The sequence below is a fragment of the Pundamilia nyererei genome, unplaced genomic scaffold, assembly GCF_000239375.1.
Source record: "Pundamilia nyererei isolate P.nyererei 1_Seehausen unplaced genomic scaffold, PunNye1.0 scaffold00102, whole genome shotgun sequence".
NCBI lineage: Eukaryota > Metazoa > Chordata > Actinopteri > Cichliformes > Cichlidae > Pundamilia > Pundamilia nyererei.
This window is the reverse complement of record NW_005187503.1, coordinates 334,677-345,775: the sequence shown is the minus strand read 5'-3', so window position 1 is coordinate 345,775 and position 11,099 is coordinate 334,677. Positions and strand designations below refer to the sequence as shown.

At 40.9% G+C, this 11,099-nt stretch overlaps 2 protein-coding genes across 2 annotated transcripts in view; both read left to right on the top strand.

Annotated features, from left to right (window-relative positions):
- LOC102202890 (cytosolic non-specific dipeptidase-like) overlaps positions 1-1,522 on the top strand; it is an 8,640-nt gene extending 7,118 nt beyond the window's left edge. Inside the window, exons 8-10 of the mRNA XM_013912797.1 lie at positions 6-166; positions 973-1,120; positions 1,322-1,522. Coding sequence (XP_013768251.1) covers positions 6-166; positions 973-1,120; positions 1,322-1,388 — 376 coding nt within the window. The 3' untranslated portion in view covers positions 1,389-1,522. The remainder of the gene's footprint in view (positions 1-5; positions 167-972; positions 1,121-1,321) is intronic.
- A 1,375-nt stretch (positions 1,523-2,897) lies between these two features.
- The window catches only part of recql4 (RecQ helicase-like 4), a 14,287-nt gene continuing 6,085 nt past the window's right edge, over positions 2,898-11,099 (top strand). The window contains exons 1-19 of the mRNA XM_013912796.1: positions 2,898-3,221; positions 3,309-3,342; positions 3,428-3,510; positions 3,645-3,791; positions 4,136-4,293; positions 4,906-5,983; positions 6,067-6,149; positions 6,227-6,326; positions 6,568-6,745; positions 6,909-7,175; positions 7,589-7,756; positions 7,844-7,936; positions 8,029-8,165; positions 8,277-8,360; positions 8,913-9,101; positions 9,305-9,487; positions 9,606-9,807; positions 10,010-10,203; positions 10,331-10,414. Of these exons, the coding sequence (XP_013768250.1) occupies positions 3,138-3,221; positions 3,309-3,342; positions 3,428-3,510; positions 3,645-3,791; positions 4,136-4,293; positions 4,906-5,983; positions 6,067-6,149; positions 6,227-6,326; positions 6,568-6,745; positions 6,909-7,175; positions 7,589-7,756; positions 7,844-7,936; positions 8,029-8,165; positions 8,277-8,360; positions 8,913-9,101; positions 9,305-9,487; positions 9,606-9,807; positions 10,010-10,203; positions 10,331-10,414 (3,546 nt within the window). The 5' untranslated portion in view covers positions 2,898-3,137. The remainder of the gene's footprint in view (positions 3,222-3,308; positions 3,343-3,427; positions 3,511-3,644; positions 3,792-4,135; positions 4,294-4,905; positions 5,984-6,066; positions 6,150-6,226; positions 6,327-6,567; positions 6,746-6,908; positions 7,176-7,588; positions 7,757-7,843; positions 7,937-8,028; positions 8,166-8,276; positions 8,361-8,912; positions 9,102-9,304; positions 9,488-9,605; positions 9,808-10,009; positions 10,204-10,330; positions 10,415-11,099) is intronic.

Genomic DNA, 11,099 nt, shown 5'->3' with positions numbered 1-11,099 from the left:
ACAAGTTATCTTCCCCTCTTCAAGGTCATCGATCATCTGCAGAAGAAGTTTGCTGAACTGGGAAGCCCCAATAAACTGAAAGTGAACATGGGCCACGGGGCCAAAGCCTGGGTCTCAGACTTCAACCACCCACACTACATGGCTGGGAGAAAGGCCATGAAGACAGGTACAGGGACTTAATGATAAAAGCTGTTAGATCAAAGAGGGAGTTCACTCAATCTCACGCGTTTCTGTTATCTTGATACAAAGTCGAAATCAGTTCTGTGTTTATTGTATTACAAAAGTGTAAAACACTTCCTCCTGCTATAATACAACTGACTTTCTTACAGTTTACATTGCGATGCTTTTTCTTTAAGAGAAATCAAATATTTTGTCATGTTTCAGCTCCTGTCCTCGGGCAGATGTTTCAGGACATTAAAAACAAAGACAAGCAAATTTATTATCCAAAAGCCCTGTACATATTGTGGCGAGCTCAGACAAGGAGGAGACAGAGACCTGCTATTCCTGCCTTAGCCGAAATGCTAAGCTACAGGGAGGACAGCCTTTTATTACGAACGCCCATTCACACACAACAGCAGTGAGAGGTGGTAAACGGGCACAGCCGTCTAACTCGCGGTGCTCCGCTAGCCACACCAAACACAGAACACACAGCAGCATTAATGTTGCACACTAACACAAAAATGGTGAATCAACACCTGATAACTCTAACTGCTGTTATAACACTAAAACTTAGAACACGTTAACAGCAGCTATACAGAAAAGTCCATAAGTTCTTGGGCCAGTGGCCCCTCCCATAGACCAATGAAATATCTTTATAAGCTTTTCTGTTATATGCATATTTTTGTGGACGTTTTTCACGTATTTTCACTGATGAGATTATACCCAGTTTTGATGTGAAAACAAAAATATTATTATTATTATTAAAATTGTTATTGCTTTTTGCCTTGTTTTTTCCTCCTCGTTGTACTGTAGTCTTCGGGGTCGAGCCTGATCTGACTCGCGAGGGCGGCAGCATCCCGGTCACCCTGACCTTCCAGGAGGCCACAGGCCGTAATGTCATGCTGCTTCCTGTAGGGTCCTCTGATGATGGAGCTCACTCTCAGAATGAAAAGATCAACAGGTTGGTCACAGCTCACACCGTTTCACTTCTTTTGAAATGTGGAACAAGTAGGAACTATTGATAAAATGGATGAAATATTGTAGTAAAAGAAGAGGATCATGTTTGTCATCTCCAGATTATTTCTGTTCTAAACTTAATGACAGGTAAAGAGAGTTTTTTAAATTATAAACCATTATCATCGCTTTATTTCTCCATTTTCAGATCAAACTACATTCAGGGAGTCAAGCTGCTGGGAGCATATTTCCATGAGGTCTCTCTGCTGGAGTGATTTGATGGTGTCTCATAATGACAGGTGTAATATATGCTCGTCCTTCATGTCAGACCATAAACTTTGTGGGTTTACCTTTCACAATGAATGGTTTTATACACCCTGCTGATAATAAATGTGTCTTTCTTACTTTATTTGAGTTGTTTTTCTTTTCATTTCATGATGTAACAAGATGTACTTTTGATGCAGTGCACTGCTTACCATCATAACCGACTATAACAGGGTAAAATGTTGATAAGCTTAATTTAGAAGCTGTCAAATGTGATTGAGGCATCAGTGATAGCAGCATGACCAAAGGCTGGTACTATTTGGCGATGGAGATGGTTGTGTCAGGAAATATCAAGCTCATAAATAATGAGACTTCCATACTGGATCATTTAGGATTAACAACAACCACCTTGGTGATATTGGCCAATACGGTGTCCGTGGAAACTGTGATGCTGTTTTCCAAAGACAAGAGGAAAGAGAAGGCGGAAAGCATGTTAGGAGGCAGCAAGAGAGAGAGAAGAAATGGAGCTGCAGGAGGAATAATGTTAGACCTCAGATGAGGTTCATCATACAATGTGACAATAAGGTCCACAAAAAACAAAACAAAAACAAAAAAAAAATAAAAAAATCTGCCTCTCTATCTGGACTCTAGTTGTTACGCATGTGGTCAGGATTTGATGGTAAAGTAGTGTTTTGTGTTCCTCTGGACACAGAGGAGGTGAGCTGTTTGTAATGAAGTAATGAAATAGTTTGTAATGAAGCAGCCCTCCTCTAGATGAATCCTGTCTAAAAACTGAAATGATAGAAGTCAAAATTTACTAAAGAATAAAGGTGCAGGTAAGTATCCTGCAGGAAAAAAATTAATTTAGAGAGAGAGAAGGAGAAGATGCAGGAAGGAGAGCGTTGTAAATGTTATACAAGAACTTATGAAGACGTTCAGACATATATTCTTTTATATTCTTTAATTCAGTCTGATATATTAGCTATAGATGAACAATAAAAGTAAACTTGCCACTGTGGTGAAACGAGTTGTGAAACAAACAAGGGTCAGTTACTTAAACCAGTAGCACTTGATGTCTGCTTTGAGACATCGCATTAATTCATTATTACTATTTTTTTTATATGCCTGAAGTCCTGACAATTATAATAACAAAATGCGCATCTTATAGAAATTTCATGTTTACAGTATAATGTATCCCATAAACAGGCATAGATCAAAGAGCTGAGTCCTTTTAAACTGTCCATGTCTCTTTAATGAAGGCGGGTCAAAACTAAGCGGAAGTGCCTGCTTGACAAATGAGGTGACGAGTTTTAAGAAATTTGACGTTTTGCAAGATAAATGTACGTGCTTCACAGCTATGTATTGAAGGCGCTGTTGTTTCATTGCTATATTTTCATTTCATCATTAATGATTAAAAAAAATAATACTTGAACTCAATAGTTTGACACCAAAAAAGCAATTTTGTGGGATCGGAGGATACAGGAAAGAACCTGGCAACACAAGCTGACTTCCGGCGCGGGAAAATCGTAAACAACACAGCGGAAGGAGCTTTGATAGTTACTGTATACTTCACAAAAATGTCTTCATGTCATCTGCCATACTGGCAGAGATGTTAATTGGAGTGAGAAGAAGCTAAAGCAGCTAATAGAGGATAAACATATAAGCTTACGCTGCTACTTTCTTTGAAAAAAGAACAATAACGCCAATGTTATAACAAAAACCTCCGACAGCAGTTTGAAAACAGCCCTGTCCACCTCAGCATGGATCGCTACAATGACGTGAAAGTTTTGCTGAAAAACTGGGAGCAGGGGTTTGTCAAAGAGCACAAGAGAAAACCCAACAAGGTGAGTTAACCGTTAACAACGAGCTTTGTTAGCATGCTACCTGTTTTAGTATTATTGTTTATGAACGCTGAATGGTACATTTTTCAGGAGGACATTGATCGGGCTCCAGAGGAGACCAGAAGTGAGTGCTCGCCATCAGTATGAATTTCCAGCTGTAGTGTAATTAAGCGAAGAAGATTATGATTTATTTGGTGTCTTCCTTGCAGACTTGTATAAAGAATACCGCAGCTTAAAACAAGCCAAAGAGAACAGCAATGAGGCCGCCAATGGGCATACTCACAACCAAAAGGTAATGAAGAGGCTCTCTTTGTGTCCATCGTTGTCTGACGTTTGTGTTTAATCTCAAATGTAATAAATATCTAACATATCTGAACAAATCTCTCAATGAGGCTGTTGCTTTGTTTTCTGTCTCTGTCTATGAAGGAGTCAGACTGTTGGGGTTCCCACTTGAACCGCAGTGCATTGCCGACATCATCTCCCAAACTGACATCCCAGGACAGAGACAGTCTGAAGGCGTCTTCTCAGTATTATGGCTTAAAGCTTAAAAACAACTTGTCTTCAATCAGTAAGGTGAGAATCGCCAAACCTAATTCAACTTGTTGTGCTAAGACTGATTTGCCTGCAAAAGGACCATATTCACTTGTTGATGACCATCTGTGAGGATGATGACATTAACCAGTGGTAGTTAATTTCATTTTCCCTACATGTTGTGTTGTTTAGTGATACAAAGATAATGCAAATGATAGAAAGAATTTAAGGCTAATTTTTTCAATGATTTCTATCATTTCCCTGGATTACATGTGGACAGAAAACAATAAAATAAACTAATGAGATATTGAAATTAGGAAATTACCAAAGTAGCCATTATATAATAATGTGTTTGTTCTGCTGTTATTTATTTATTATTAATGAAGGAGAGGCCTGTGTCACTGAAGAAAATGCACCGTCCTGGTCGGCTACCTCTGGACTCCTTGAAAGATGAACAAACTATAAGAACAAAGAGCGTCACTTCTCCTGCTGCCACTGCCAAGACCACAACCACTGACTCTGAATTCAGTCCCTTTTCACCAAGGTAATTAGATCAAGGAAAATAATTTCATTTCATGTTAACAACAAGTGTTATTCAGTGATAAGTAAGTTATTTTGTGAGCATAGATGCTAATTTACTTTTGGACCAAAGTGATGTGCTGTTCTTTCTTAAGAGCCGAGCAGCTGTATTTGGAATTAAGAAAGGGAGAGTGAAAGTTGGAAATCCTTTGTACAAGAATAGAAAAGATAACATAGAGGTGGATAACTGTTTCTAAATCCTTTAATGAAAAAAATGACTTTAATTTAGTGATGGTTTTCAGTTTGTGAAAGCTTTTAGCGCATATGGATTACTTATATATATACCCAGAAAATAAGGAAAAGGAATTAATTTTAATTTTTACCCGAGATACTATTTCTCTCATTTTTATTATAAAAATTTGATTGCTTTTATTTTTAACACTACTATTAGGATGAATGAATTGCAAAATAAAGCAGTTTGGATATTGGAGAATTCAATATCGTCTTTTACTTTTGAGTGTTCAAGCAAGATGGTTACTAAGTAGTTGTTTTGCTTGTGCCACTTTAAAAAGCTTGAATAATGTGACTTTGTGATGATTTATGCGAGCCCTCCTTGTTATCACGTCTTTGCTTACAGAATGAATCCTTGCCTGGGATCTCTGGCTTCAAAGACGCTCCAACCAGCAGAGCCTGAAGAGCCGTTTCAACCATTTGAAACGTTCAGACAGGACAATGATGAAGCTGCAGATGCTGCTGGTAGCTGTAGCATTAGCAAAGACATTAGTTCACAGTCCACTACCTCTGCTTTAAGTCCTTCTCCCATCAGATCCTCCACCCTGTTGTCATCCTTATCCCCTGAGCGAAATTTAGGGGCTTCAAAAGTAGGAGCCAGAACTGTGGGAAGTGAAACTAAAGGCATTTTAGGAGATGTAAAAGAAAATGCTGAAACATCAAAAACTCAGAATAGAGGTACCGATTCTGCAGGTGGTGAAAGTGTAATTGGCTTTAACGGAAGTCCACAGATTTGTGGAGGTTTAAGAGGAGGCAGAGGCCTTGGTGCAAGGCCTTCTCCTGCCAGCAGGCTGAGCCTTGTGGACAGGAAGTGGCTAGAGAGGTGTCAGGTGTTTGGAGAGATGGGAGCAGAGGAGAAGCCTGGAGCAGGCAACCAGGAGATGAATGTGGAGCAACGAGGGATGGCAGAAAAGGGAGAAAAATTAAAAGGGGAAATGCAAGGAGTCAATAGAGAAGCAAAGGAAGAAATGGATATAGAGAGAGAAAGACAGGAGTCATTAGAAATGGGAAGAGGTAAAAAGTCTGAGAGTGTAACAGGGGATAAAATAGTCACTACTAGTGCTACAAACTCTGAAAAAAGCAGAAAAGAAGGGGTTGGCAAAGAGAAAAGGAAGGGACAGGAGGAGATGGAAAGAGGGCAGACATCACATATAACAGCTGATGATGACAATGAAAGCAGTCCAAAAACTAAAGCTTCAAAAAATAGGAGGAAGAAGAGGCAGCGAGAAGTGGTTGAAACGCAGGGAAACACTACAGAAGAAGGAGGAGTAAAAAAGAGACGGAGAGGTGGTAGAAAGAAAGAGGAGAGCTCTGACGTTAGCCCCAGCTCAGCTCACGGAGGAGCAGGAAAGAAAAAGAGAAGCAAGAGAAAAGAAGGTGATGGAGAGGGTGAAGGAGAGGAAGAAACCAAGGGACCAAAAAAGGCAAGGGGGGATTTGGAGGGTGCATTGTATGTCTTATTTTAAGCTTATATGAGATTATCTGATGTAGCTTTGCTTCTGTCTAGATGCCCCAAGAGAACTTGTTTGGAGACATAGAAGAAGAATTTGGAGTTAACAAAATCTATCGGGCACAGTCTGCTAGAGCCAGGTAGGACAAAGTGCATGTGAGGAAAGCAGAATGTCTTTGAAAGGTTTCTACATGTGTTTGTTTTCCTGTTTTAACAGAGTCGCAAAAGGAGCCGAGGGTAACTTTGTGAAAATAAACCTGAAGAAGAAATCTCATGTCAAAGGCTATGCCCTGAGAGGGATTGCTCTGCGCAGACAGGTATATTACATTTATTTGTTTGTGTGTGTGTGTGTGTGGTTATCATTGTGCATGAAAGTTTAAGGCCTATTTTTTAGGTTTACATATCAAAAAGAAGTGGGAAGAAGTGCAGACTTTCTCAAAGAGTTTATGCTTATATCATGTATAACACGTCCTTGTTATAATACAAACTGTATCCTGAGTAATAAAAATGCATTTTTTATATTTTCTTGGTGTCATAAATGTCTTCTTGGTGTTGCAGTTGTACATGCAGAAGTTCCAGCTGAAGGGAGAGCGTTTCGGTGGAGGTGGTGGATATTTTGGCAGAGGAAGATGGGGGGGCTTCAGAGGGGGTTTCAGAGGGGGCCTCAGTCGACAGGGTGACACCTGCTACAAATGTGGAGGGACCGGACACTGGGCTATTGACTGCAAAGGGCGAGGTGATGCAGGAACAACAATAACTATTATTAAATGCATATCTCACCTTGTTGTGACTCCTTCAGAATGCTCTAGACAGTCTTTAGTGCCGTCAACACGGCAGTCACACCCACAGTAAGAGGAAGTCAGTTAGCAAAAAAGATTACTTGTAGGGAGGGTGGCTGTAAAGAGAGAAGAGTTCTCTTCAAAGCTCCAGCGACGCCCTTCAGTTCGTCTTTTATCTGAAGGATGACGGAGTTGCTCTGCTAGAGTCCAAAAATAAAGTTTCAGAGCTGGAAATCAGCATCACAGGTCTGTTAAAAGTTTTGATATGTTTTGCAGCCCCTCCACCTCCTGTTGCTGACGATAAGGCGGTTGAGGAGGAGCCGTTTGAATTACCCACCCTGGAGGAAGTTGCCAGGGCAACTGGGACACTACAACCTCAGCCACAGGGTACATCTGTTGACCTGATTGCATGCCGCTCTCTGACAGAACTAGTCGGCTTATGCCTGACTGCATAGTTCCAGTGTCATAAATGCACTGTTTAAGTTTTACTTTGTGCATCATATTCATGACATTATGTGAAACTTAGTTTTATCTTTTATCTGGTTAATAACTGTTCTTACTTTACAATAAGAGCAGTTATTAACCTTATGTTTTCTACAGCTAACACATAGACTGGAGGTGTATGTTTACATCTGCTCATTAAATGAAAAAAGTTTTTAACACTTTGTTCATGTAAATTTGTGCACATTTATTTTTAGAGCTTAAATTTGAGCTGTTTTAAGTAACGAAGCTGTCAAATACAGATGTTTTGTGTTCCTAAGTCGTGCGCGTTTAGACCCTGATGCGTTTGTGTGTTCCAGTGGCAGCGTCCACTTTTAAAGAGGAGCAGAATGACCAGGAAAAGGAAGTGGACAGTAAGCGTAAAGATGAAGTGCTGCTGAATGTGATTCGCCCTGATTATGAACGGCCTCCTCCTCCACCACCCATGGAGCCGCTTTATGAGCTCACAGAGGATGGAAAAGTCCAGGGTAAGGACTGCACACTGATCTCATGAAATCTGCAAAATAGACATACAGTACACTGGCCTAAGAACTGATTTTTCTCTTTATATTAAGAAACACCTGAAGATGTTTATTCGGCTCTAAGAGATCTCGGCTATCAGTCATTTCGACCAGGACAGGAGGAAGCCATCATGAGGATCCTGTCGGGTATGTAGTGAGCATACTCATAAGCTCATCTGCACACACTCATTTGCTAATTTACAATCTCTCTGTACATGTTTGTGTGTTTCCACCTTTAGGTCTGTCTACCCTCGTAGTGTTATCAACAGGGATGGGCAAATCGTTGTGCTACCAGCTCCCAGCTTACCTCTATGCTCAGAGATCCAAATGCATCACTCTGGTCATATCGCCTCTCGTCTCTCTAATGGACGACCAGGTAAACACTTGTACACCTGATGGCTGTAGGCACAGAGCAAATCTAATTTCTCTAAACTAATGATAGAGTTGAGAATGTATTTGCTGAATATCTTTTTGTGTTTTTGTGCAGCTGTCTGGCCTGCCAGCCAAGCTGAAGGCGGCCTGTATCCACTCTAATATGACAATGAAACAGCGAGAAGCAGCGATAGAAAAGGTAAAAGGAAGTGCATCAAGAATCAGATATGAGTGAGACTGAGCCACGTTGATTACAGCTTCTTTGTTAATGTCATTGAAAAATGAACAGCCTCTTATTGGATCCATGAATCCAGTCACACTAGATGCAAGTCTTTCTTCTCCTGCAGTCCCAGTTCTTTGGCTGGGATGCAAATAAATGGTTTAAGATAGTTAGTCATACAAACATATTTATTTATTTTATTTTTAAATATTCTGCGACACTCAGATGCCCTTTTTTATGCCAGTGTGAATACAAATATCCACATATGGTCTTAAGGTGTGTGCAGATGTGGTCCCAGCTCCATATGCTCGCACACCTCTGCACAGAAGTAACAGCTGTTTTCTCCACAAAAAGTCAAAATGTGTAGTTTGTCCCTCCTCATCTTTCTGCTTGCGATTTGCCGACTTCTACAGCACCTTATCTTCTAATTTCAGGCGTGAATTAATTGACTTCTATGCTTATTTGAAACTTTACTATATCATTGATTATTTTCCGTTCATACCTTGTATTCACCTCCTGCTATTTTTCCAGGTGAAGTCAGGCCAGGTATGTCTGCTGCTGCTCTCTCCAGAAGCCCTTGTTGGGGGAGGAGGTTCAGGTTCAGGGTGTCTTCCTTCTGCTCAGGAGCTCCCTCCTGTGGCCTTCGCCTGTATAGATGAAGCTCATTGTGTCTCAGAGTGGTCCCACAACTTCAGACCCTGCTACCTAAGACTCTGCAAGGTGGGTTGATGATTCCTGGAGATCATCGTACTCTAACACAAGTGATGTTAATTCTGCTACTTGTTCAAACAACTCACTGTGTTGAACTTTCCAGTTTGAAACAAGTAAAAAGTTCTGTCAAATTTATGTAAACTGGCTTCTTTAGAACAGTGGTATCACTCTTGATTATCTCTTTAAGTCTTTAATACAGTGCTTGTTTGTAGGTGTTACGAGAGCGTCTGGGAGTACGATGCTTGCTAGGACTCACAGCTACAGCCACTCTGTCCACTGCTCTGGACATTGCTAAACATCTGGAAATCAGTGATCAAGCCGGCATTGCTGTCAGATCTGCAGCTGTGCCTCCAAACCTGAATCTTTCTGTGTCCACGGATAGAGAAAAGGATCAGGTCAAATGAGTGTTTTTGTGTCCTGACTGACATTTATTTGTGGATTTTTAGTAGTTCTAGATCCAAGAGTCCTTCTCTTACTAAAATGAGTTTGCAATGTGTGCAATTGTCGTCTTAGGCTTTAGTCTCCTTGTTGAAAGGTGATCGGTTTGGTTGTCTTGACTTGATCATCGTCTACTGCACCAGAAGAGAGGAGACGGTGCGTGTGGCGGCACTTCTCCGAACCTGCCTTCAAGGGGTGCTGTTAAAAGAAAACAAGAAGAGCAGCAGCAGCAGTCGGTCAGAAAACAACCCTGTAGGGCAGAGAAAGAAAGAACTGGGTAAGTGTTTTTTAAAAATGTGATTAATTAAAAACTAGTAAGGAGAGAGTTGATATGGCGGGGGAACACGTGAAATATGTATGTGGAGCCTATGCTGTGTTATGGAAATCTGTGGTGCATAACTTAAGATAACATTAATTACAGGTGAAGTCTATTTCCTTCAGTCTCCATGACTTTGTGGTTTTGTCCTTTATGTATTTAGCTCGGAAGAAGATTCGTAAACCACTGAAATGGCAGGCTGAATCGTACCACGCCGGCCTGTCGGGGTCAGAGCGGCGACGCGTGCAGAACAACTTCATGTGCGGAGAGCTCAGGATCGTGGTGGCCACAGTGGCGTTTGGCATGGGCCTGGATAAATCTGACGTTCGTGGTATCATCCATTACAACATGCCTAAGGTGAGCAGTGCTCGGATCTATCCTGACTCGTGTCTCCTCATACTGGACTTGAAAATACATTAAATATTTTTTAACTTTCTCTTTTAGTCTGTTTTGGGGCATCTTATCCTGTTTTTCTTGTTGACAGAGCTTTGAGAGTTACGTTCAGGAAATTGGGAGGGCAGGAAGAGATGGAGAGCCGGCTCACTGTCACCTTTTCCTGGACCCGGAGGCGAGTCTTAAAATTGTAATATTACTGACGTCAATGATGTAGTTACAGAAAGCAGTACTGATGCAGTGGGATTGCAGTTCTTGGAAAAAATAGGTCTTTGTACACATTTGTTGTGATGGTCGACTGTGCTTAAGAAATGAACTTCCTCAATGTCAGCTGGCAATTTCAAACAAATCCAGTTTTAAATACTTTATAAATAATGATCTTTGAGGGGGTTCTGTGTCGGTGTAGATAAAATGACCCCAAATAAACCAGAGAGAAAGTGGAATCATGAACCTTCTGTCATATTCACAATCAGTTTGTAATAAAATGTTTGTGTAAGTAAGAGAGAGGAGTTGAGATGCTCCCGGTCATAAAGGGATAGACATGGACAGCACAATACTCATGTAGACTGTAGTGTTTAAGTGATTCTCAGTGGGTAATGAGAGGTCCAAAATGTGCCATGAAAATATCACACTGTTACACCACCAACAATCATCTTTCTTCTCCATTCTGGTGCTCTGTTTGAACTTCAGCAGGTTCCAACAGAACGTGTGCATGTGAAAAATGCATAGAGTTGCTGTCGTGTTGAGTGTGATTGTCTGATGATGAGATACAGTGGGGCAAAAAAGTATTTAGTCAGCCACCGATTGTGCAAGTTCCCCCACTTAAAATGATGACAGAGGTCAGTAATTTGCACCAGAGG